At 44.9% G+C, this 24885-nt stretch overlaps 1 protein-coding gene across 8 annotated transcripts in view; it reads left to right on the top strand.

Annotated features, from left to right (window-relative positions):
• The first annotated feature begins 1185 nt into the window (after positions 1–1185).
• The window catches only part of krt222 (keratin 222), a 26259-nt gene continuing 2559 nt past the window's right edge, over positions 1186–24885 (top strand). Inside the window, exons 1-11 of one of the 8 annotated variants that reach the window (XM_068650886.1) lie at positions 1186–1300; positions 4845–4913; positions 14220–15059; positions 16555–16637; positions 16829–16982; positions 19701–19973; positions 21324–21449; positions 22182–22402; positions 23494–23566; positions 23657–23717; positions 23777–23879. In XM_068650886.1, coding sequence (XP_068506987.1) covers positions 14862–15059; positions 16555–16637; positions 16829–16982; positions 19701–19973; positions 21324–21449; positions 22182–22402; positions 23494–23566; positions 23657–23717; positions 23777–23879 — 1292 coding nt within the window. In that variant the 5' untranslated portion in view covers positions 1186–1300; positions 4845–4913; positions 14220–14861. The other 7 variants (XM_068650885.1, XM_049720988.2, XM_049720987.2 and 4 more) reach the window with 7 other exon arrangements.

The following is a 24885-nucleotide window of genomic DNA, read 5'->3' as shown; positions in this document are numbered from 1 at the left end:
AAAATGAATATCAAAAGTGTCTCAGTCATATGTCACTAATTTTATATATCTTTATTATTTTCCATTAGTTCCATAACTTTCAAAAGAAAAAAGACACTTTAATTTATACAAATGAAGAGAAGCTGCAGAATACTTACACCTTCATGATATAAATTTACCATAACAAACAAATTACTTAACAAATTTCTGTCCATGCAAAGAAAAAAAAATACAATAGGCTAATTCATCAACCTAATCAATGAACAAATTGCTGTAGACCGACCACGGCCTGAAAAAGAAATAGTTTAGTTATGTATGTTGAATTTGTGTCTTAAAATATTTTCTGTCTGAACTATGTTATTAAGGAAATTCTTTGTGCCAAATCAGTTTACAGTTGATGACAGCAACAACGATACTTGTTTGGGCTGTGCTGTCGTGTCCCAACTGCCTGTGGATAACAGGAGGTTATCTGATGGATGACGCCCATGATTGTTCCTCAGCTGGATAAACTGGTGGAATTAGTTACTTTCTCTCGCCCTTTCTCTGTGACCAGTAAATTAAGTTCTCTTTGTTTCCTTTTTAAATTGCATTTCACTTTTACCGCAAACAACAATAATCGCACACCCACCCGCAGTGACTCATACAAATGATGCGTTCTCCCATTGGCAGGTACTAGACTTCAGTACTCAATAAAATCCCGTGACGTTACAAAGAGTATCACTGTACCTGCCAGTTAGCCTCGTAGCGTATGAAATACTTTCTGTCGTGGAAACTTGCCATAAAACACATTTATTCTCATTAAACATACATTACATGTGTCATTATGCATTGCAGATGAGTGTGGCATCCATGCAGGTATTAGCTTCGAGTTAATTGTTCCTTGGCATCCATTACTCTGAGTTAATGCAAGTTGTGATGTTTCAAAAATTTGGGAAATTATCAAATGAATCTCACTTCAAACAGTTCTCCAAACACCTCTAGTCATAAAAATTTGTATGAACTTGCAACGTGGGTTCCCGACACTTGTTTTGCAAGGATATCTTTTACGTTGTTCATTTTGACACCATATTGAAATGTCAGCACAGAAATGGTAAAGTGGAAAGATGAGCCCTGCTGCGTGTGCTGATAGTAGTTTAACTAACTTGGTCCTGACTTGTTTGGCTGAAAACCTGTTTGCCTAACCCTATTCTACGTAGTACTTGATGGCTGCGAGACGGTGACACACCTAGTTTAATTGTTTTGTGAGCTTATGCAACCATCAGGTACTTGGAAAAATATCAAAGCGTGACAAGGACAGTAATTTTTGTCCAACCACTGAACTGTAAGTAAGGAGCAATGACAAAACTATTTACTGATGGTGTTAAAGTATGCACAGTATGCATTGTTCTTTATGAAAATGGCATGTCATTTAGTTTCACTCACATTATTATATAAAGCTACAGTGCCATAAAAAGGTATTTGCACTCTCAGAAAATTCAAACTTTTTTGTGTACTTTTCCTACTTTAATATTTAGGACCATTGAACAAATGTAAATCTCAGACGATAACCCATATCAACAGAAGATGTAAATTTTCAATGGTGAGTTCATTTTTTAAACGAATATAAAACACTCAAAGCTTCCTGGACCAACCTGTGTGCAATTATCAACTGTGACTAATCCAATCATGGGAAGAAAGCACAGTCCATTTTCACAGACCAATCCTGATTACTTTTAGATCTGTTCAATCAAGATATCATTCAAATAGAACTTGTGTGACATAATGAAGCCGACCAAAAGATATATATACTGCTCAAAAAAATTAAAGGAACAGTTTTTTTATCAGGGTATGGCATGAATTCAATTACACTTTTCTGATAAGGTTTTGGTCAGGTACGTGGCAGAGGAGGTTGTTAATCAGTTTCAGCTGCCTTGGTGTTGATGGAATTAACAACAGGTGCACTAGAGGGGCAACAATGAGATGGTCCCCAAAACAGGACTGGTTTTGCAGGTGGAGGCCATTTCAAGTTCCTCCCTCTTGATCTTTTTTAACTGTTTTTCCACAAGTGTTGGCTTTAGCAAAAGTCATTATCACGACTGGGAGCATGAGGCGATTTCTTAACCCTCCTGAAGTTGCGCAGATTGTCCAACTCCTCCAGGATGTCACATCCATGCGTGCTGTTGCAAGAAGATTTGATGTGCCTCCCAGTACAATCGCCAGAGCATGGAGATTCCAGGAGACCGGCAGTTACTCTAGGAGAGCTGGACAGGGCCGTAGACGGTCCTCATCCCATCAGCAGAACCGATATCTGCTGCTTTGTGCAAGGAGGAACAAGTTGAGCACTGCCCGAGCCCTACAGAATGACCTCCAGCAGGCTACTGGTGTGAATGTCTCTGCCCAAACAGTCAGAAACAGACTTCACGAGGGTGGCCTCAGGGCACGACGTCCTGTAGTGTACCCTGTGCTCACTGCTCAGCACCGTGGAGCTCAACTGGCATTTGCCATAGAACACCACAATTGGCAAGTCCGCCAGTGGCGCCCTGTGCTTTTCACAGATGAGAGCACGTTTACCTTGAGCACCTGTGATAGACGTGAAAGGGTCTGGAGAAGCCAAGGAGAGCGCTATGCTGCCTGCAACATCATTCAGCATGACCGGTACGGTGGTGGGTCAGTGATGGTCTGGGGAGGCATTTCCATGGAGGGACAAACAGACCTCTACAGGCTAGAGAACGGCAGTCTGACTGCCATTAGGTATTGGGATGAAATCCTTGCACCCATGGTCAGACCCTACGCTGGTGCAGTAGGTCCTGGTACTCTCCAATCTCTGGGGTCAAAGTCACTGAGGTAGTTAAAAAACTCCTCGGTGGCAAGGCCCCGGGGGTGGATGAGATCCACCCGGAGTTCTTAAGGGCTCTGGATGTTGTGGGGCTGTCATGGCTGACACGCCTCTACAACATTGTGTGGACATCGGGGACAGTGCCTCTGGATTGGCAGACTGGGGTGGTGGTTCCCATCTTTAAGAAGGGGGACCGGAGGGTGTGTTCCAATTACAGAAGAATCACACTCCTCAGCCTCCCTGGTAAAGTCTATTCAGGGGTGCTGGAGAGGAGGGTCTGTCGGGAGGTCGAATCTCAGATTCAGGAGGAGCAGTGTGGCTTTCGTCTTGGCCGTGGAACAGTGGACCAGCTCTACACCCTCGGCAGGATCCTCGAGGGTGCATGGGAGTTCGCCCAACCAGTCCACATGTGTTTTGTGGACTTGGAGAAGGCGTTCAACCGTGTCCCTTGAGAGGTTCTGTGGAGGGTGCTTCGGGAGTACAGGGTGCCGAGCCAACTGATAAGGGCGGTTCAGTCCCTGTATCACCGATGCCAGAGTTTGGTCCGCATTTCCGGCAGTAAGTCGGATTCGTTCCCAATGAGGGTTGGACTCCGCCAAGGCTGCCCTTTGTCACCGATTCTGTTCATAATTTTTATGGACAGAATTTCTAGGCGCAGCCGAGGCGTTGAGGGGGTCCGGTTTGGGGACCTCAGCATCGTGTCTCTGCTTTTTGCAGACGATGTGGTGCTGTTGGCTTTTTCAGGCCGTGATCTCCAGCTCTCACTGGAGCGGTTCGCAGCCGAGTGTGAAGCGGTCGGGATGAGGGTCAGCACCTCCAAATCCGAGTCCATGGTCCTCGGTCGGAAAAGGGTGGAATGCCCTCTCCGGATCGGGGATGAGATCCTGCCCCAAGTGGAGGAGTTCAAGTATCTTGGGGTCTTGTTCACGAGTGAGGGGAGGATGGAGCGCGAGATCGGCAGGCGGATCGGTGCAGCGTCAGCAGTAATGCGGACTCTGTACCGGTCCGTCGTGGTAAAGAGAGAGCTGAGCCAAAAGGCAAAGCTCTCAATTTATCGGTCGATTTACGCTCCTACCCTCACCTATGGTCACGAGCTATGGGTCGTGACCGAAAGAACGAGATCCCGGATACAAGTGGCCAAAATGTGTTTTCTCCGCAGGATGTCCGGGCTCTCCCTTAGAGATAGGGTGAGAAGCTCGGTCACCCGAGAGAGACTCGGAGTAGAGTCGATACTCCTGCACGTTGAGAGGAGCCAGATGAGGTGGCTCGGGCATCTCATCAGGATGCCTCCTGGACGCCTCCCTGGGGAGGTATTCCGGGCATGTCCCACGGGTAGGAGACCCCGGGGACAAACCAGGACATGCTGGAGAGACTATGTCTCTCAGCTGACCTGGGAACGCCTTGGGATCCCCCGGGATGAGCTGGATGAAGTGGCTGGGGAGAGGGAAGTCTGGGAGTCCCTCCTAAAGCTGCTGCCCCCATGACCCGACCCCGGATAAGCGGAAGAAGATACATACAGACAGACAGACACAACAGACAGAGAGACCGACAGAGAGAGAGAGACAGACAGACAGACAGACAGACAGACAGACAGACAGACAGACAGACAGACAGACAGATAGATAGATAGATAGATAGATAGATAGATAGATAGATAGATAGATAGATAGATAGATAGATAGATAGATAGATAGATAGATAGATAGATAGATAGATAGATACACATATATGCATATATACTGTATGTACATTAAATACAATTGTGATGTTTACATTTGTTTGATTTGTTTGATGATTTTAAACATTAAAATAGGCGTGCATAAAACAAACAAAATATTATATATTATTATATTATATAACATATTATTATACATGTTAATTCCTCTCATTTTGGAATACTTTTTTCACAATTCTTGGCACTGACTTTTTCTTTATTTCTCAATCTGAGGTGGAAAGACTTCTAACACTTACCAAAGTTAATTACACGCAGCATTATTGTCTAATTACTGTAATTTTGTTTGCGGACTGGTACAATACCTTCATCAATCAGGTGGAACCTCACTGCAGAGTTCATGCATATGTGTGAGAAGAATTGGACCACTCCCGTCAGGTTTTTCAGGTACAGTATTTCCCCATCTTCGTTTCTGTTTGATGAAATGTAAGGAATGAAGTCTTGATAATGACAAATCTATGTATGCTGCAGACCAGTCTAAGGTGTGGTTTGTTTGTTCGAGCAAGCAACAAAAAATGGGTAAAGGTTTCTGTCTATTTAAAGGAACTTCCTGGTCGGTCTAAATCTTTATGCACCAGTTCATTTCTAAGTATGATAGAAACTGTTCAGATGAGTTTTGCCTCACCTGTTCTTGTCTTGTCGCACATGTTCAAAAAGACATGATTTGTCGTCAATTAACCTTCTAAGTAGGTTAATCAATTCAATTAACCTTGAAGAGTACTAATAGGTCCTATACATGTTTTTAGAATGTGTGTGGGGGGGGGGGGGGGGGGCTGAAAAGACTAAGATGTAATATACAGAATAGGTGGGATTGCATCATGGATGATCCAAGAGTTATATGGCACCCACACAAAGAGAAAAAGCGTCAGAAGATGTAAAGCTTGATAAAATCAGGATTGTTAGACTTTTCACGGCTGAAACTTTAAGATGGGGGTCTCTTTCCATTCCCTGCTAGGTTGTACCCATTTCAGCAGCCTTCCCTTCTGGTATAGGCATGCAACTAAAAGTCATCTAATGACTTTCACCTAGTTCCCATTTACGTAATTTTCCAAAGTAAATATTCATCTACATTCTACATCTTTGTAGAGGCAGACACTTGGAAACACGCTTGGTGACATTCCATGTTAATAGAATTCATGCTCTTCAGACTTTCATAACAAAACTGCCAGCAACGACGCAGCAAGAGCTTTCAATGGGGCGAAAAAAAAAGACTGAATCAACTTAATCAAAAATGCCATGTTGATGCCAACAGGAAGATACGTACCATTCGTTGAGGGTGTGGAAGTTTCTTGAGAAAGCCACTTAGGTTTTCAAATTATCTAGGACAACTGTTCCATTAACGATCAAGTTAAACGGCATTTGTAAGGACTTCTTTTTCAAGTTAGAAACATTTTATCATTTTTCACACGTCCTGAGTGTTGTTAGTCACCTAAATGTTGAACAGAGGCTGTGATGTACCAAAGTCAAATTCCTTGTTTGGCACGCCCAAACATGGCGAATAAAATTTCTTGAATCTTGAATAACAATAAGTTGTTATGACATATATATGAGTGTTTCATTTTGAAAACTAATCCAACAATTGCAGTTGTTATAAGTGAAGACTTAAGTCATCTTTGTAAGTCATCCTTATCCTGCCCCTTTGAAGAGAGTGCCTATTTACTTTGGACACCAGACATTTCATGAGCAAATTTACAGAACTGTCAAAGTACTTCAATGAAGAAAAGAAAGATTTAAGGAGTTCACACCTACAAGATAAAACTAAAGTTGTTTGTTTTTTCATCCAAGCTGGAGAAAGTAATTTTTACACCACAAAATACTTTCCGTGCTTGTTGTTCCGTACGAATTTCCCACAAGATCAACCAGGAAGATAATTTGTAAGTGCATCTTATAGTTTAATTGGCACTTTATACAGGTAGGCTGTGGCTAATATTTTAAATATTACCAGTTTATTGCGTGCATGCGCTATTGGCAGACATCCATCCATCATCTATCCATCTTCTTCCGCTTAGCCGGGGTCGGTTTGCGGGGGCAGCAGCTTTAGGAGGGACTCCTAGACTTCCCTCTCCCCAGCCACTTCATCCAGCTCATCTCGGCGGATCCCAAGATGTTCCCAGGCCAGCTGAGAGACATAGTCTCTCTAGCGCGTCCTGGGTCGTCCACGGGGTCTCCTACCGGTGGGACATGCCCGGAACACCTCCCCAGGGAGGCGTCCAGGAGGCATCCTGATGAGATGCCCGAGCCACCTCATCTGGCTCCTCTCAACGTGCAGGAGTATCGACTCTACTCCGAGTCTCTCTCGGGTGACCGAGCTTCTCACCCTATCTCTAAGGGAGAGCCCGGACATCCTGCGGAGAAAACACATTTTGGCCACTTGTATCCGGGATCTCGTTCTTTCGGTCACGACCCATAGCTCGTGACCATAGGTGAGGGTAGGAGCGTAAATCGACCGATAAATTGAGAGCTTTGCCTTTTGGCTCAGCTCTCTCTTTACCACGACGGACCGGTACAGAGTCCGCATTACTGCCGACGCTGACATGTTCATCACAATAATGTACACTACCGTTCGAAGGTTTGAGGTCACTTAGAAATGTCCTTATTTTGAAAATCAAATTGCTATTTTTTCAATGAGGGTAACATTAAACTAATCAGCAATACATTTGATAGATTGCTCACGTTGATGCGGTAAATGACGCTACAAACGTCTAGTTATTACTGCAATATCTACATAAGTGAAAGAGGCCCATTTCAATCAACCATGCCTCCAATGGTCCATTGTGTTTGCTAATTGTGTTAGAAGGCTAATGGATGATGAGAAAACCCTTGTGCAATTATGTTAGTTTTCATAGAATGCACCAAATTTCCTGGGTGGCCCAAAACTTTTGAACTATTGTATAGGCTAGTTTACAAAAGAAGTATAAAATAAACTCACTTCATGCCATAATTTCATACTGTGATGTGAAATGCAATTATTAATTATCAATTATTATATAAATTATAATATATTATCAATAATTATTAAATTTGTAAGGGATCGGACAGTACAGCCAAGTGCGTAGCGACAGACTTTATTGTGGAAGGGGATGATGGGGGTGGCTGGCGCTGGGGTGGCTGGCGCTGGAGCGGCAATCTGGCTGGGGTGGACAAGCAGTTCTGTGGATTCGAATTGTAAAGTCAGATTCTCAGGGACAGATGAGCGAAGCATCACAGGACAGACTGACACTCGGGTCTGCGCTGGCGGCGCTGATATAGCGCTGTCCATGAACCTGTGGCAGGTGACGACAATTCCACTGACAGGGGCGCGTGGTCCTGTCGCAGGTGGCACCAGCACGTGACAGAACCCCCCCCCCCCCACACACACACACACACACACACACACAATGGACGGCTCCCGACGTCCCCAGGAACCAAAAAAAAAAAAAAAAAGGAAGGCAATACCCCGGGCGACCAGGTGGGGGGGTCAGCACACCGCCGAAACGTCCGACACCTCGCCAGACGCAGGATCGACGGACGCGGGAGCAGAAGACCCCGGTACCGGCGGACAAGACCTCCCCGGACCCTCACCCCTGGTCCCCTCGTCCCTCCTCGGGCGCCCGCGCCGAAGACCCGGTTGGTCCGGATGACAGCGATGGAACTCCGTGATGAGCGAACCGTCGAGTATCCAGCGGCTCGGAACCCAGGAGCGGTGGGCGTCGTCATAACCCTCCCAATCCACGAGGTATTGGAGGCCACGACCGCGCCGCCGCGATTGGAGTAGGGAGCGGACAGCTGGGGTGAACCTTCATGGAATCTGGAAGGAGAAGACGGACTGCGGCTGGGCCAATCACTTTCTGAATAGGGAACGGTCCAACAAAGCGGGGCGCCAGTTTGCGGGATCCCGCTCGCAGCGGCAAATCCCGCGTCGAGAGCCACACACGCTGCCCCACTCTGTACTCCGGAGCCGGCGTCCGGTGCTTGTTCGCCTGGCGGCGTAGCCTGAAACAGAGCGGAGAAGAGTGACCCGGGCCATCGCCCAGGCACGATAACAACGGCGGACACAAGCCTGGGCCGACGGGCACGCCGCACCACGCTCCTGGTGGGCGAACAAGGGTGGCTGGTACCCGAAGATGCAGCGGAAAGGCGAAAGTCCTGTGGCCGAGCTGGGGAGGGAATTGTGAGCATACTCTACCCAGGAAAGATGTTGGACCCACCCGCGCTGGTCCCCGGCATCCATGCATCAGAGAGACCTGCCCAGTTCCTGGTTCAGGCGCTCCGCTTGACCATTGGACTGAGGGTGAAACCCCGAGGAGAGGCTGGCCGTGGCGCCAAGGAGTCGGCAGAACTCCGTCCAGAAGGTGGAAGCGAATTGAGGACCTCGGTCTGACACGATGTCTTGTGGGAGACCGTGGTGACGAAACACCTCCCGCACCATGATGGACGCAGTCTGCTTCGCAGGTGGGAGCTTAGGCAGAGGGATAAAATGCATCATCTTGCTGAAACGGTCCACTACCGTGAAGACCACCGTGTTTCCCTCTGAGGGGGGGAGGCCCATGACAAAGTCGATTGACAGGTGAGACCAGGGATGCTGGGGAACCGGCAAGGGTTGAAGCAGCCCGGCCGGAGGACGAGTAGACGTCTTGCAGCGGTAACAAATTGAGCAGGCTCTGACGTAATCGCTGGTGTCCACTTGCCAGGTGGGCCACCAGCAACGCTGTGCCACCACGTACCTCGTGCGTGCAGCGCCGGGATGACAGGCCAGGCGTGAGTCGTGCGCCCATTGCAGCACGGACGACCGCAGGCCTTCAGGGACGAACAGGCGACCCTCCGGGCAGTTGCTGGGGCCGGGTTGATCGCGTGATGCGGCTTCCACTTGGCGTTCGATCTCCCATGTAAGAGTCGCCACCCGAACCGAGCTCGGGAGGATAGTGGGAGGCGGACCCTGTCCCTCCTCCCCCCCAGGAAACAAACGCGACAGGGCGTCCGCCTTCGCGTTACGGGAACCCGGTCTATAGGAAAGAGAGAACTCAAACCGGTCAAAGAACAGAGCCCACCGTGCTTGTCTCGCGTTCAGTCTCTTGGCCGATCTCAGATACTCCAAGTTGCGGTGGTCGGTCCAGACGATGAACGGAGTGGTGGCGCCCTCCAGCCAATGCCGCCACTCCTCCAAGGCCAACTTGACAGCGAGGAGCTCCCGATTACCGATGTCATAGTTTCGTTCCGAGGCTGACAGACGGCGAGAAAAGAAGGCGCACGGGTGGAGACGATCGTTTTGGCGGCTACGTTGAGACAACAACGCCCCGACACCCACGTTCGAGGCGTCCACCTCGACCACGAACTGTCTGTCGGGATCGGGAACCCTGAGGATGAGAGCGGATGTGAACCTCCTCTTAAGCTCCTGAAATGCTTGTTCTGCTCGTTCCGTCCATTTGTACGGGGAGGCGGGGCTGTCAAGGGCGGTGAGGGGCGCGGCCACCGTGCTGTATCCACGGATAAAACGGCGATAAAAGTTCGCGAATCCTAAGAACTGTTGCAGCCGTTTGCGTGTTTCGGGAACAGGCCATGACGTGACCGCTTGCACCTTCCCAGGGTCCATTTCGATGGATCCCTCACGCACCACGTAGCCGAGGAATTTGACAGAGGAGGCGTGGAACTCGCACTTCTCTGCCTTCACGTAGAGCGAATTCTCAAGGAGGCGGCGCAGCACCGCCCGAACATGCTTGATGTGCTCAGGGAGCGAGAGGGAGAAGATGAGGATGTCGTCCAAATAAACGAACACGAATTTGGCCAGCATGTCTCATAACACGTCGTTTATCAGGGACTGGAAAACCGCTGGGGCGTTGGTGACCCCAAACGGAACCACCAAGTACTCGTAGTGTCCGCTCGGGGTGTTGAAAGCCGTCTTCCACTCGTCTCCCTCACGGATGCGGATCAGGTGGTAGGCGTTGCGAAGATCCAGCTTTGTGAAGATGGTGGCACCCTGAAGGCTCTCGAAGGCGGAAGACAGAAGAGGCAGAGGGTATCGGTTCTTTACAGTGATCTCGTTTATTCCCCGGTAGTCGATACACGGGCGTAGCGTGCCCTCCTTCTTCTTCACGAAGAAAAACCCCGCTCCCGCAGGTGAAGAGGACGGCCGTATGATACCGGCTGCCAGGGACTCCCGGATCTATTCCTCCATAGCCCGGCGCTCAGGAGCGGACAGGGAGTAGACGCGTCCCTTGGGAGGGAAGGTGCCGGGCAACAGATCGATGGCGCAATCGTAGGACCGGTGTGGAGGAAGAGAAGTGGCCCTGGCTTTACTAAAAACCTCCTTGAGTTCGTGATATAACGCTGGGACATTGGAGATGTCGGGACTGTACCTGGGCGGGGCTCTGCCGAGTGGGCTGGTGGCCGCCTTCAGGCACACCCGATGTCAGCGTTCGCTCCACTGCCGAACAACACCCACCTCCCAGTCCAGCACCGGGTTGTGCTGCCGCAACCAAGGGTGCCCCAGTATGAGCCGCTGTTCTGGGAGGGAAAGAAGAAAAAACTGGATGGTCTCGTGGTGATTGCCGGAGAGCAGTAACTTAACTGGTTCCGTCACGAAAGCCACCTCGCCGATCAGACGGCCATCAATGGCACGTGCGGGAATGGACGGGCTCATAGGGAGGAAGCCGACACCCCACTGGCGTGCCAGGCTAATGTCTATGATGTTCCCCTCCGCGACGGAATCCACCAAGGCCGCCACGTTCTGGTCGCCCGCCGCAAGCTGGACGCGTGCCTGTAGCGTGAGCGTGCTGGGACTGGGAGAGCCGCTGCTGGTCGAGCTCACGCGGCGTCGGGGGATCCGACGCCGCGTGAGCTCCGGCCTTTTAACGGGCACCCCGCCACCCGATGACCCCCCCTCCCCACAGTAAAAACACAAGCCCAGTGAGAGGCGTCGACGGTGCTCCTCCGAGGGGACCCGAGCCTCTCCCAGATCCATGGGCTCGGCGGGTGGTGTGGTTGGCGGGTCCCCAGCAGACGGAGGAAGGTGACCACGCGGGTTCCGCGGGGACCTTCTCTCCCGATCGCGCCGCCGCGTCCGGATCCTCCGGTCTACTCGGGCCGCCAAGGCCATCGCGCCCTTCAGGGTTCGCGGGCGATCGTAAGAAACCAGCTCGTCTTTCATGTACTCAGCGAGGCCATTGAGGAATGTGCTAACGAGCGCCAGCGTGTTCCATCCGCTGCTGCCGGCCAACGTCTGGAACTTAAGTGCGTACTCTGCGACCGATCGGCTACCTTGACGCAGCATCGCCAGTTCCTCGGCGGCGTCTTCGGCGGCGGAGCCCAGGTCGAACAGGCAGAGCAATTCCTCCGCGAAGGCGTCGAATGAATCGCAAGCTGGGGCCATCCTCTCGTATTCGGCCAGACCCCACAGCCGCGCCTCGCCCGTGAGGTGGGTTAGGACGAACCCGACCTTGGCATATTCCAACGCAAACGTGACGGGCTGGAGGCTGAACATTATACGGCAGTTAGTCACGAATGCCCTCACGTGCTTGGGGTCTCCGTTAAACTTCTCGATGTTGCCAAGGCGGGGCTCCGGGACGTCCACGAGCCTCCTGGCCTCGGCAGATGAGCGGTGCGGGGGTGCCGTGCCAGCCGGGGACGCAGCCACCGACAGTCTCTGGAGGGCTTGGGCCATCTCCTGCTGCTGTAGCTTTTGTTGTTGACCAACCTCGATCAGATTCCGGATGTCGGCGGACAGGCTGCTGATGGCGGTCTCGGCTCGCTCCAGTCGGCTCAATGCCGTCTCGTCGTTCGCTGGCTGCATAGCGTGGTCAGTCTGTACTGTAAGGGATCGGACAGTACAGCCAAGTGCGTAGCGACAGACTTTATTGTGGAAGGGGATGATGGGGGTGGCTGGCGTTGGGGTGGCTGGCGTTGGGGTGGCTGGCGCTGGAGCGGCGATCTGGCTGGGGTGGACAAGCAGTTTTGTGGATTCGAATTGTAAAGTCAGATTCTCAGGGACAGATGAGCGAAGCATCACGGGACAGACTGACACTCGGGTCTGCGCTGGCGGCGCTGATATAGCGCTGTCCATGAACCCGTGGCAGGTGACGACGATTCCACTGACAGGGGGGCGTGGTCCTGTCGCAGGTGGCACCAGCACGTGACAAAATTAACAAGTAGAAAACAGGCAATACATGAAGCATTTGCTGTTTTGCGAGACATCATAGCTTATTTAAATGAAAAGACATCATGATCGTATTGCTTTGTTTCACGTAAAGGTTTATGAGCGTCTGAGGATTGAGGGTGACATTCAGTTGCTGGTCTGGTGGTTTGCTATGGCGCTCGGTTTGCACCCATGTCTGTGATGATCGACATAGCCTTATTAAATAGTATGAGATTCCTTAAAAAACAGGAAGGCGGAAAAAGCAAAGCACATCTGGAGAGAGTTCAAGGAAGTGGGAATATTTTGGAAGGAGGTGGAAAAGATCATCCAGGATTAAGGGAATTGATTGTAATTTAGCGATTTCTTATACTATACTTATACTATTTCTGATACTGTGCATCCATCTAATTTCTTTATTATTCTCTTTGGTGAGGAATTAAAACAACAAAATAAAACAGCAATTATGGCATTATTCTTGTATACGTATCGTATATCATCATAATATAAGGATCGACTATAAACAAACATAATGAAGTAAATTCTGTTTGATATAATGATTATATGATCTTACGATAATAGAAAATATGTGCTCATAAATATGGACCAAAATGTTATCTTATAGCGAACAATATTTAAAAAAAATGTTGATCGGGTGCTCATGTGATAGGTCTGTATGTAAAAACGATGTCAGCACTCAAATTCAACCCCCCTGAAAACCTCAGTAGTGATTTGATGAATTTGTATCACTATATTTTAGTAGAACCCACTTTTTATGTGTGGGTACTGCTTTTTTACACATATGAACCTGACTATGTCATTGAAGGACGAAGGGAAGCATTGTAATTTTGGTTCCTGGCTTGCTTTGTCAGGTTTTGTCGTCATCTAGGGCCCTGTTTTTATTCTGGGGATATGTTCGAAGCTCCTTTTATTTTACTGAACTACACAATCGAGTGTCCTTTTACCTATGAACTGGAAGAAATGTGACTGAGCACATGACATTCACAATGAATTCCTTTAATCAATTGCCTCCTGTTTTGAATGATTACTGTTTTTGAACAGGCCTGTCTGTGACCACAGGCAAATTGAGCATTATTTACAAGCATTTTCTGTAAACGTTGTAGTTCCACTCTATACCTAGCTACAAGTGAACCATTGTTGATAAAACATCAGTAATCCTAAATTATCCTGTCACCAACACAGGGCATTGGGGAGAAATTTACCACTGTCTGAGGTAAAAGAACTACGACATTTACTCCAAACCCAGTTTCTCCAAAATATACCTGAAGCTCGTTTTACACGCTTCAATTATACGTGACTTTTTGTCTAAAGCAGTTTGGTCATGGATCCCAATTTGCAGCGCCAGAGATTTTAACGAGAGAATAAAACCTTGCCCCAAACAGTCAAACATAAATTGCTCTCTAAAATTAGAATGTCATTGAGCAATAGTCTATTTGGGGCAGGGTTGGAAAAATTGTGTATTTAGGTGTGTGCAGTGCATGAGTTTAATTTATATGTAAACAACACAAAACTACTGAGTTCCATGCTTCATGTCATGTCATTGGGTCACCCTGAACATTGTGTTGCAGTGAGTTTGAAAGCAGCTCAGTAATCCTGGATCAGAGTGGACAAAGGGCCCCAAAGTGCTGCTCGTGATGTAATCACTGTGTTTGACCCCCCACGGCTCTCCCCTCGTCTATTTGCTGTGTGTTTGTGACAAGAGAAGGTCGCTGCTGTCGTTGACCATCAAAACTGCATCACATCACAAGTTCTAAAGGCAGGTTGGTCACAGTCCATTGGCTGCGTCTTAGGGGCCAGCTGATGATGACCTCACACACAGTGGGAAGAAGAAAGTATTGACCAGTTCTCAGGAGAGAAATGTGCTAAGCCGTGAGGAGAGGAGAGGTTCTTTGGATTCCTACAGCCAAGTAAAACAGAGTGGGAGAATTTTGTTCCCTTTTTTTGCCTACAATTATCGCTCTTTATGATTAGAAGGGCACGTTACCTCACGTGAGTATCACTTGGTAAACATTTACTTAGTTCACGCCTCTGAAAGTGTGTGTGTAACTGTTAGCTGTATCTGCAAGTGAAGAAATTATCCCGTTTGCTGGGAACCGAGTAAGTATGTGTGCTATTTCTTCTAAAATGACGTGAAAAAAATAGTGCGAGCTATAATGTCTGGCTTTTGACTGGAATTGAAAGTGTCTTCTAGTACATACACCTAATTCAGCATGGGTTCGCTGCAGAACTCCACTCAGATCATGTGGGCACTGAACACTCGTTTGAAGGGCTTCCTGGAGCATGTAAACAGGCTGCAGGAGACCAACCAACAATTGGAAGCCCAGATAGCTGAAAGGAGCATGGTGAACACTTTGTGTTCTCAGGATTGGTCCAAGCAGGAAGAAGCCGTGAAAGAACTCCGTGCTCAGGTAAAACTACTGGCAATTAATAATTAAACCAAAACTGTCTGATCATGTGAGATCCTAATACTTTTCAGTTGGTGTTTTTAGGTGTGAAATATCTCATCATGACTGCAATTATTTTTTAGTTAGACTGTAAAGAATTTCTCTGTAAAATAACAGTAGATTACAGGCAGTAGGGACGGTTGATAAACAAAGAGAATTTGATTTTCGTCGAAGCTGTGGAAATAGTAATGTAGTGCCTATCTCCACCACTTGAATGACAATATTGTTTTCTACTGTTAAATTACAGTTTCTTTATTCTTAACTTTTAATTTACATGTGGGGATGAATATTCAGGACGGATGCACATAGATATACATATATACAGGATGGATGTACGTACAGTCAAATACATAGGCACACAGAGATGGACAGCCATGCGCACTCGCACTTATGGGCAATTTGGAGTGCACGGGGATAACATGCAACATGCAAACCTCATGCAGGTTTCACACACAATCGAACCCGCACCCTCTGAACTGTGAGGCGGACATGCTAACTAGTGCGTCACCGTGCCGCCTACACACGTATATTCAGTTAAAGTGATACATGATGTCCCTAGTTTGTAGCAAGTGCATCTTACTAATGTGTCAGCCCCAATGCATTAATACAAAGTAATTCAAACTGTTACTTATGCAGTATTACACACACATGGAACTGAGCCAGTGGCACGTGTGAAGCTGTCACATATGAAAACAATTCAGAATTATGGACTCATTACCTTCATGTCCATGAATTATTCTTATGGTTATTTTGCATGTCTCTGTCGATTTATTTTAATAGTGCTCTCAGCAAACAATGTTGTTACATTTGAACATGTTTTCACACTTTGTACACAGTGACATCAAGATTGTGTAATGTTTTGCAAGTACAGTAGATTGAACTGCTTGCTGCTTTTTTGTGCCTTTTCATATAAATGCATATGATTATTTTGGCTACATTGGGAGCACATTAATTCATTATAATCATCTGTTAAGACATTAAGTCGTTTTTGATCCTCTGATCTCACAGGGACTTACGAAGGCTCAGGGGAATTGAGTTTATTGAAACCCACAAATAACAAGTGCACTGTATATTTAATCCTCTAAACGGTTTGCACATTCCTTGTTGTACTGTCTTTGGCTCTCTTTAAACATGGGTGTGTCCTGTCCCGGATAGGTTTTGCAATCATGCTAAAACAAATGTGAAAAAGTTCTACAAGTAGAGAACACTCTGTTATGTTATTTCATATTCTCTTGTTGTATGTTCTTTTCTTTTTTGTATTTTAACCCATCGAATAAGAAGGTAATATATATTACATTTTCATTGGATGGATGGATGGATGGACGGACGGACGGACGGACGGACGGACGGACGGATAGATGGATGGATAGATGGATGGATAGATGGATGATGGATGGATAAATTGATAGATGGACCACTGCATTGGAGTTGTTCTTGCATTTGTTTTTTGCTTTGCTAGGTTGGCAAACTACTAATGGAGAATGCCCAGTTGGCATTGCAGTCTGAAAGCATGAAGTCCAGAGCTTCTGCCATTCAGGCCAGGTCAGCTCTATGTGCCTGTACCTTCTTTTAGCCTTTTAACTATAACAGGAACTTACTTTGATACTAGCCATGTCACAACTGTGTTCCCATTTTGAATTCGGAATTTCCATATCGTAACTTATATACGCCATTCTCCAAATGTTTGGATAGAGGTAACGTGTGAATAATAATCTTCTCCATATATGTTACAGGTGTGACACGGAAGAGCATAACACCATGCACCTGGAGCACCAGGTAGCTCTGCTAAGGGAGTCAAAGAAGAAGACAGATCAGAGCAACATGATTCTGCAGGCAGACATAGTTCACTCCATGACAGAGCTTCAGGACATAAACCAAGAGTATCAGGTATATTTCTCGACATCATTAAAAGATTCTGTATATGATTCAGGGTAAATATACACTATCTATTTATTTTGTTTCTTAATCTAATGCTATAGGTCAGTGGTTCTCAAACTTTTTTCAGTGATGTACCCCCTTTGAAATATTTTTTCAGCCAAGTACCCCCTGACCAGAGCAACACATTTCTGGTCGAAAAGAAAGAGGTACAGGATTGTCCCATCAGTGTTTGATTTATTAAAGTTAAACAACTTGTAGCAATGTACCTAACAAACACATTTATGTTTCAAACATTGCATATAGAAACAAAAACGATAAACAGTAAACAGTGACCACCAAGAAGGCATAAACCCTTTCAAAACGCAAATACTGTATGCGGAACACTGCTAATTTATATTAATCTTTCTTGTAATAATCTCTTGCAAGGAAATAAAAATATACATAACTAAAAATGTGTTCACAAAATAAATTAACTTAATTATAAATAAATAATATCTTGTTTACTAATAAATTGATAACTTAATAATAAATAAAGATTTGCTCATAAAAAATTCAACTTTACCTCTTTTGGGATAAAAAAAGAAACTTTTTTCCTCTCAAAATTGAATTGTGGCATTGAGCATTTGATTTTGATTTGACAAGCATTGAACAGTGTTGAAGCTTGAATGAGTCTTTTGCACTCATACTATATTTTAATGAAGAAAATGGAGCTATGGTGAACGTTTTTTTGGCTTTAGCTACGAACAAAGAAACCGCATAATATGCCTTCAGGGCTTTGGCTGATGTAGTGGAGGCTTTTCGCATTGTGTCTTGGGATGACTTGAAGTCAGAAAGTTTCCTCCTGAAGAACTCCGGTGGCTTACCAACATGGTCCGCCTTCCGTGTTTTGTGGTGAGATGCCGCTGGAGATGTGCCAGCTTCATGCTAGCGTTGGCTAATTTCTCCCCGCAAAAAAGGCACAGCGCTTTGGGTGGGTTACAACTTGTGGACATACATCCCATCAAACAATAGTCTTCCATGTAGTGTCGGTACTTCGTCGGCTCTGGTTTTGCCTTTGTTTTTGCTTGTTTCTCCGTGTTTTCAACAGCAGCATCGCCGCTACAGTTTAGCCACGTCTCCATGTTACGGTGCGTCATCAAGGCAACCGCAGGTGACTGCTATTGGTTTGTGGAGAGTCCGTTTATTAAGGATTAAAATTGAATACTGAATATAAAACATACATTTGTATTTCATCGAACGTTTTATAACTAATTCTCAAGACAGTCAGGCTTACTGTTTTTTTGTTTTGTTTTGGTTTTAATACCGATATATATTTTTGTAAAATCTCACGTACCTGGAGTACCTCCACGTACCCCGAGGGATACGCGTACCCCCATTTGAGAACCACTGCTCTAGGTAGTTGAAGTCCATTAATATGATCAAAAGGTTAAGAGCATTTGTTATGGCAAAGCATCATAGGAGTACTTTCAGCATATTTAATTTTAATATATTTAATTTAATTTGAAATAAATAAGTTAGTTACCTATTGACCCAATTCTTAATGCATTGCTGCAAATTAAAACCATGATATAAGCATTATGCATTAAGAATAAACAAATTGGAACCAGGCAGTGGTATAAAGAATGATTCTTGATACAGCTCTAGTATTGAATTTTTAGGTTCACAAAAAATATGGCATTCAATAGTTTAGACTTACACAATGTATTTGGAGGAAGTTAAATATATAGCTTTATTCTTAATATAGTAGAAGTAGTAATATTATTACGTCTGTCACGACTCAGTATAGTGCAGATGTGTGACGATCGTTTGGGTATTTCTATTACATAATGTGCCAGTTAGAATTTACAACTAGTATAGTTCCCTGCGAGTGACTCATTTTTTCCTGGCAGACAATCAGGAAGAAATGTGCCAACCATAAGGCATCTACTGAAACGTTTCATCCTTACAAGGGGGGTAGGTCTCAATAACTTCTACCTCGATTGGGTTGCTCAATAAACTTATGAAATGAAATAAAATGGAATTGCTGGAGCCTATTCCAGTAGTCTTCAGGCAGTAGGCGGGTACACCCTGAAGCAAGCATTCGCACTCACACACACCTACGGGTAATTTGGTAATCGTCCTACCATGAATGTTATTGGAATGTGGGAGGAAACGTGAGAAACCCAGAGGAAACCCACGCAGGCATGGGGAGAACTCCACACAGGAAAGCAGGAGCTGAAATTGTGAAACAGTGAAACTGTGAGGGGGATGGTCTAACCAGTACGCCGCCATGCCACCTCATCAAAAAAATTTATAGAATTAACTTTCCTTGGTACAAGCAATTCCACAAATTTACATGACGGCTTGATATTGTGTGGTGGTAGCATGTGAGCGAAGCCATGCCATTTGTAAACTGTGACGGAGGGGTTCACATTGAAACCAAATGGAGACACATTAATGGAAATGCTTGAAGCATGGAAGAAAATATTGTATGCAAATATTTTGTTGCTCTATAAAGCTGATTCACTTTGAACTCATTTAATCATTTGCATGCATAATTCCAAATGCAGATGCTTTTTTGGGAAATATAGCTGATGTCTGTCCTCTAACCAGTATGCACTGCACCGGTCGTTGGATGTTTTGGGAACACTCTCTGTGTCCCTCCATCTCTCACTTCTCACGTTCATCTCTTTTGCTGCATCCCACCCCCTCCCTCATGCCCCCTCCCCTCTTATTGGCTACTTCCAGGCAGCCCGAGCTCTGCAGTTGCAGCAATCCCCCTCATGCGATGCTCTATTAGCAGTGACCAGGGGCGCAGGTAAACAGGAAGAGGATGGCACAGGGATGGAGCTCACCAAACTCCTCGACCAGATCAGAGCTCATTGCAACCTGAACAGACAGACTGAGCGACACCTCAGTCCTTGTACAGGCTCACATTTGCTTCCCAGCTGTCCCGGGCCGAGCCAGGTTGAAGCTGGAGCGGCAGCTGCATCAACAACACAGAGTGGTGCTCTCATCGAGGTACAGATTTCTTCCTGCATCCTCAATTGTTTTTCCTGCTGTGTTGTTCTGGCCCATGGTCAGCAAACTCAAGGCTCGCCCATAGTTAATGAATATACTCAAGCCTAGCCCAGAGTAACTGAATACAAAATAAAATATTTGAATTTCAGATAGAGAAGTCAAAATTAATTGACAAAAAATCGACTATCAGATGAATCGCCATGTATTTTAATATTCGAGTCAATATCAGTTCAGAGTAGATTAATACACAATAAAAGGTTTAAGTTTCAGGTGGAGATGTCAAAATAAATTGATTAATCAACAACAAATCGACTATCAAATCATTCACCTTGTATTTTAATATTTAAGTCAATGTTTAGAGATATTATTTAATGAAAGATTGACCAAATCCTTTCATATCAGGCTCTCAAAAATATAAATTCTTCATTAATTCCCTAGCAGACTGGTTTATTTTTTGTATTTAATCAAAACAAGACATTTGCAAACATGTGCTTTTACTCTCGAAAACAATGACCATCACTATTTCTTGTGTGATATTGCTTTGTTGTTGTTTAGTTGGTTTTTAATCACTAAATAATACCAAACAAACAAAATATTTGCTTGACGAACAGTAATCAGGAAAAAAAATTATACACTTTAATGCAAATAAAATTGCATACGATTGATCGAATAATCGATGGAATAATCGCTAGAATGATCAATTCTAGAAATATTCTAAAGTGACAGCTGTAGTTTCACTCATCCCGCTGACTCCCTCTGCTCTGATACAGGACATATCTTTATGCAAATGTCCATGCGATATCTTTTCTTCAATGAATCTCATTTGCATGTACAATTTCCCACAGTTACCTTGCAGTAACTCACAATAAACTTTGTTAATTCACCAAACTGTATGTTGTTGCTTTTTGGCATGAGTGCTTTTTCCATAACAGCAAATAATCACAACATTTAAATAATACAACACTGAAACAGAGTCACATTCAAGATGGATTCAGGATTTTTTTGAAAGTGTAAATATTGCTATGGCTGAGAAACAGGATGAGTGCATCTTGGTGGGTGTGAGACACCCAGCAACTGTACAGTGTGTCAACACAGCTGGCACAGCTTTGTGTGAATACAAAGTCAAAGGTCGGCGCTGCTGCATGTTCATACAACATACAGTTCACACAATCAAGCCACACAACCTGTGTCTTCTTTTTCTTTTGACTCTGTGCTAGTTGCAGTTGCACAGCCTATTTGGAATTAGTCGCCATTGTCCTTTTTTTTCATTCATTTTGTATGGATCCATTTACCAAACACCAAACTCTTTGTTAACATATAATCTACCTTCTTCATTTTCATCTCACTCAGGAAGCAGCAGCATGGACCCAGGGTAACCTCGGCAGTAATGCGCTAAGGGAGGCTTGGGCAGAGTTGGCTGAGGCCCGGAAGCAGTGGCACTCCCTCCAGGTGGAGATTGAGACTCTGCATGGCTTGGTAAGGAAGCACAGCCGGACCAGGCATGAGTAGTCTTACTTGACATGGCACATTGCATGATGAAACAAATAACAAGACATATTTGAACATCATCACACTCAATTCATCCACTTATGATGTCATTACTAGCTCTTAATTATTATTCCACTGAACTGTGACTCACATTCTTCTTATACAGGAATTTCCATGAATCACTCTAAACTTGAATCTACCTGTTTATATTAGCACGGAGTGCCTCTTTGTTTCATACATGATTGGGTTAAAAAGTATTGATCGGATTCTATTGTATTCTATTGTAGCCTACAGATGATCCAAACCAAAATCTGCTGGCAATTTTCCTCATTTCATAATACAGATGCTCATCATAAAAAATAAATCTAAATTTCAAGGGTTTAAGTTTTTTTTTTCGTTTTTCATGGGGTGATGACCCCGTACAGAAATTGGATGCTGTAATTGTTTTCTCTCGCCTGCCTGTTGTGAAAATTAAACAACGGCTTGTTTACAGACCCTATTTAGGATAAGCAACAATTTTGTAGTTGTCCACCCAAATGATCCAAGAGCCCAACCAAAGATCACATACTAGTAACACCTCTGCTCTTATCTTATTCTGAGGCAACTAACCAAATGTACTACTGTGAAGAACAACTTTTATATTATATTCCTCAGACAAAGCAGGTTTAATTTTCTAAACGCTTCTTTAACCCAAACTACTGCCTCTGGTTGGTTCTCCAGGAGAAAGGCCTGGAGAGCTCCCTCCACAACACCCAGCAGCTGTACTCCAGCCAGCTGCAAGAACTTTCCCAGGTGATCGCTGGGTTGGAGGCTGAGCTGGAGCAAGTGAGGAATGGACTGGCCACACAGCGTCAGCGACATAGCCAGATGCTCAACACAAAAATACAATTGGAGCGAGAGATCTCCACTTATAGACGACTGCTGGAACAGGAAGAGGGCAGGTGAGATATAAAAGAGGCACAGAGGGTAGTTAAAGGTAACTCTTGCACGGTCGTGATGCTTTTTATTTGATTCAAACAGGCAACACATCTTGTCTGAGCTTATATTCACTGCCTGCATTTACCTGTTTTATTGGGGGATTTTTTTTTTTCTGCGTAGGGCTTCATAGGAACACTAGGTTTCTAATTCTGTTGGAAACAAAACAACTCAGGTTGAAGCCTGTATAATCTTGAAAGGTGTTTTCTCATTTCGTAATGCCCCTGACAAGCCATAGCAAGCATTCTTCATAGAAAACGGTAATTATCACTCACAGCATTTGTTCTAGTGTTTTTTAAGGACAGGGATCATTCAATTGCAGTGTTGGAGACATATTGTTCAATGAGTGCCTCCGTAGAGTGGAAGTGGGTGGTCTGGGATTGACAGCTTTGACTGAGCGTAAAGACTGACTCTGTTCAGTCACATTTTACAGTTTGGACAGGTGTGTCACTAATCTTCATCACTGGATAGTTATGGTTTCTTTCTCATTCTCATTTCAACTTGATTTGCGGCACACTTTAAAAGCAACCTCATCTACATGCAAAATGCAGTACAAAAAGTAAAAATGACACATATGCTTATGGCTATTATGATTGTGAAAGTCATACAAGTTGTTTCATACACACATTTCCCCCCTGCGGGTTTTAAGAATGCATGATGGAAAATATCGCTAAACTGAATAGCAATCGTGTTGCAGATTTCCAGCGAAAATAATAGGAACAAAACTATTTAGCAGACACTTTATTTAATTTAGTGGCTTGTGGGATTTGGTCCACAGGCCTCGAGTTTGACACCTGTGAATTAGGAGGGAAGGAAGTTCATTATGTCATCACTAAGCTGAAAACCAAACTTCAATGACAGACTTTGTTCTTAGTAAAGATCTATTAAATTATTATTATTAAAATATTAGCAATATGTCAACTTTTAAATGTCAGTCCACATCGACTGTATGTTTGTTTCTAACCCTAAATTGGTGGTGTCCACTGACAGAAGCATTTGACATGAGATTGTTCACATAGTCGCCATCTTCATGGATGTGGTGTTTCATTCCCACAAGGTGCATGAGCCACAGTGAACAACAAACACGTTTACAGCTCTGGAGATCGTCTTTGCTAGAACCGAATGAAAAGGTATCCGAGAACGGCTTCAGTGATCCCAGCATCACCCCAGATGAATCAAAATCAGAGCCTTTGCCTGACACACCTTCACTAATACAAAAGGGCAACAAGCCAAAGGAAAGCTTCGCACTCCATCGGCCACAGAGTCTTGTGATACTCACAGGTAACACGTACGTAATTTCCACTGTCTAGACCTGTTTCATTATTCAAGTCTTCTTGCAGAACCAGAGCAAGATAAACATTTACCAATCTCCACTGTGAAGACTCAGGAGATTCTTCAGGGTAACATAGTGCAGGAAAGTGCAGAGGGCCGTGGCACTGTTGGGTAAGTAGCAATGTTTTCACCCTCTTGAACAGAATGAACACCTCGCCTAACTCTAAGCTGTCAATGTTTATTAACTCATTACCCTACAAAGCGATAACCACCAACGTCCATCCCCACCCCGTTTCATACACCCTAAACAATTTGTGACGCGTACAAACGTCTGCTGCTTTACATTCCCATGAGTGATTCATCTTCAAGCTGCTTGGGAACTGCTTTTTCTTTTAATGGCTTTTGTTTGATGTTCAGAGTCTCGCTTGCTGTGTTGTTTTAAAGGTGCGGCACCTGATGTTGTTAGACCAGACATGGGTGGAAAGTGGACTTTTTTTTTTTTTTTCTTTGGAAACGCCTCGGGCGCCAAATGCCACATGCACACGTGTACAACAACTCACGGGATCGTGTACTTGTTTAAATAACTTCAGTTTAAGTTATTTAAACACTGCCTTAAGCGGTGCTTTGCTTGACTGAGATGTCATTTTCAGACACTGTCATAAGCTTCATTACGTTCCACAAGCTCACATCAGATAAAATGGGAATTGTTCTTCCCATTAATTACTTTTGCTTAGTCATCTTTGGGAGGGTGTGGTACATACTTTGTTCCCCCTCTTACCTACTTACCCTACCTCTATAGTTTAAAATATATATCTTTGTAATTTATTTAGTTTAGTAATGATATAGCAATACAAGTTCAAAAAAGAAGACCAAATGAATGAATAGTTGACAATACAATACAATACAAGTTCAAAAAAGAAGACTAAATGACTGAATAGTTGACAACTAACCAAATTTACATGGCACGTTAAATATAATATGGTGTTTCCCTGCATATACTCGATTCACAAATTCTTCTATTTACAGATTTTTAAAGCTAGCCTCCGTTTTTCACAAAAAAGTAAGAAAAGGGAAAACAAAAGTGATGGTGACGTGGCCTCTTTGGGTCATTTTGTTGTCAGGCCAAAGCAAGACATTTAAAGATTTGTCGCCATCTCTTGGCTATTTGGTGAGCTAG

Source organism: Syngnathus scovelli, chromosome 5, assembly GCF_024217435.2.
Source record: "Syngnathus scovelli strain Florida chromosome 5, RoL_Ssco_1.2, whole genome shotgun sequence".
NCBI classification, from domain to species: domain Eukaryota; kingdom Metazoa; phylum Chordata; class Actinopteri; order Syngnathiformes; family Syngnathidae; genus Syngnathus; species Syngnathus scovelli.
Note: the sequence above shows the minus strand (reverse complement) of the source record. Positions and strands in the feature narration are given on the sequence as shown.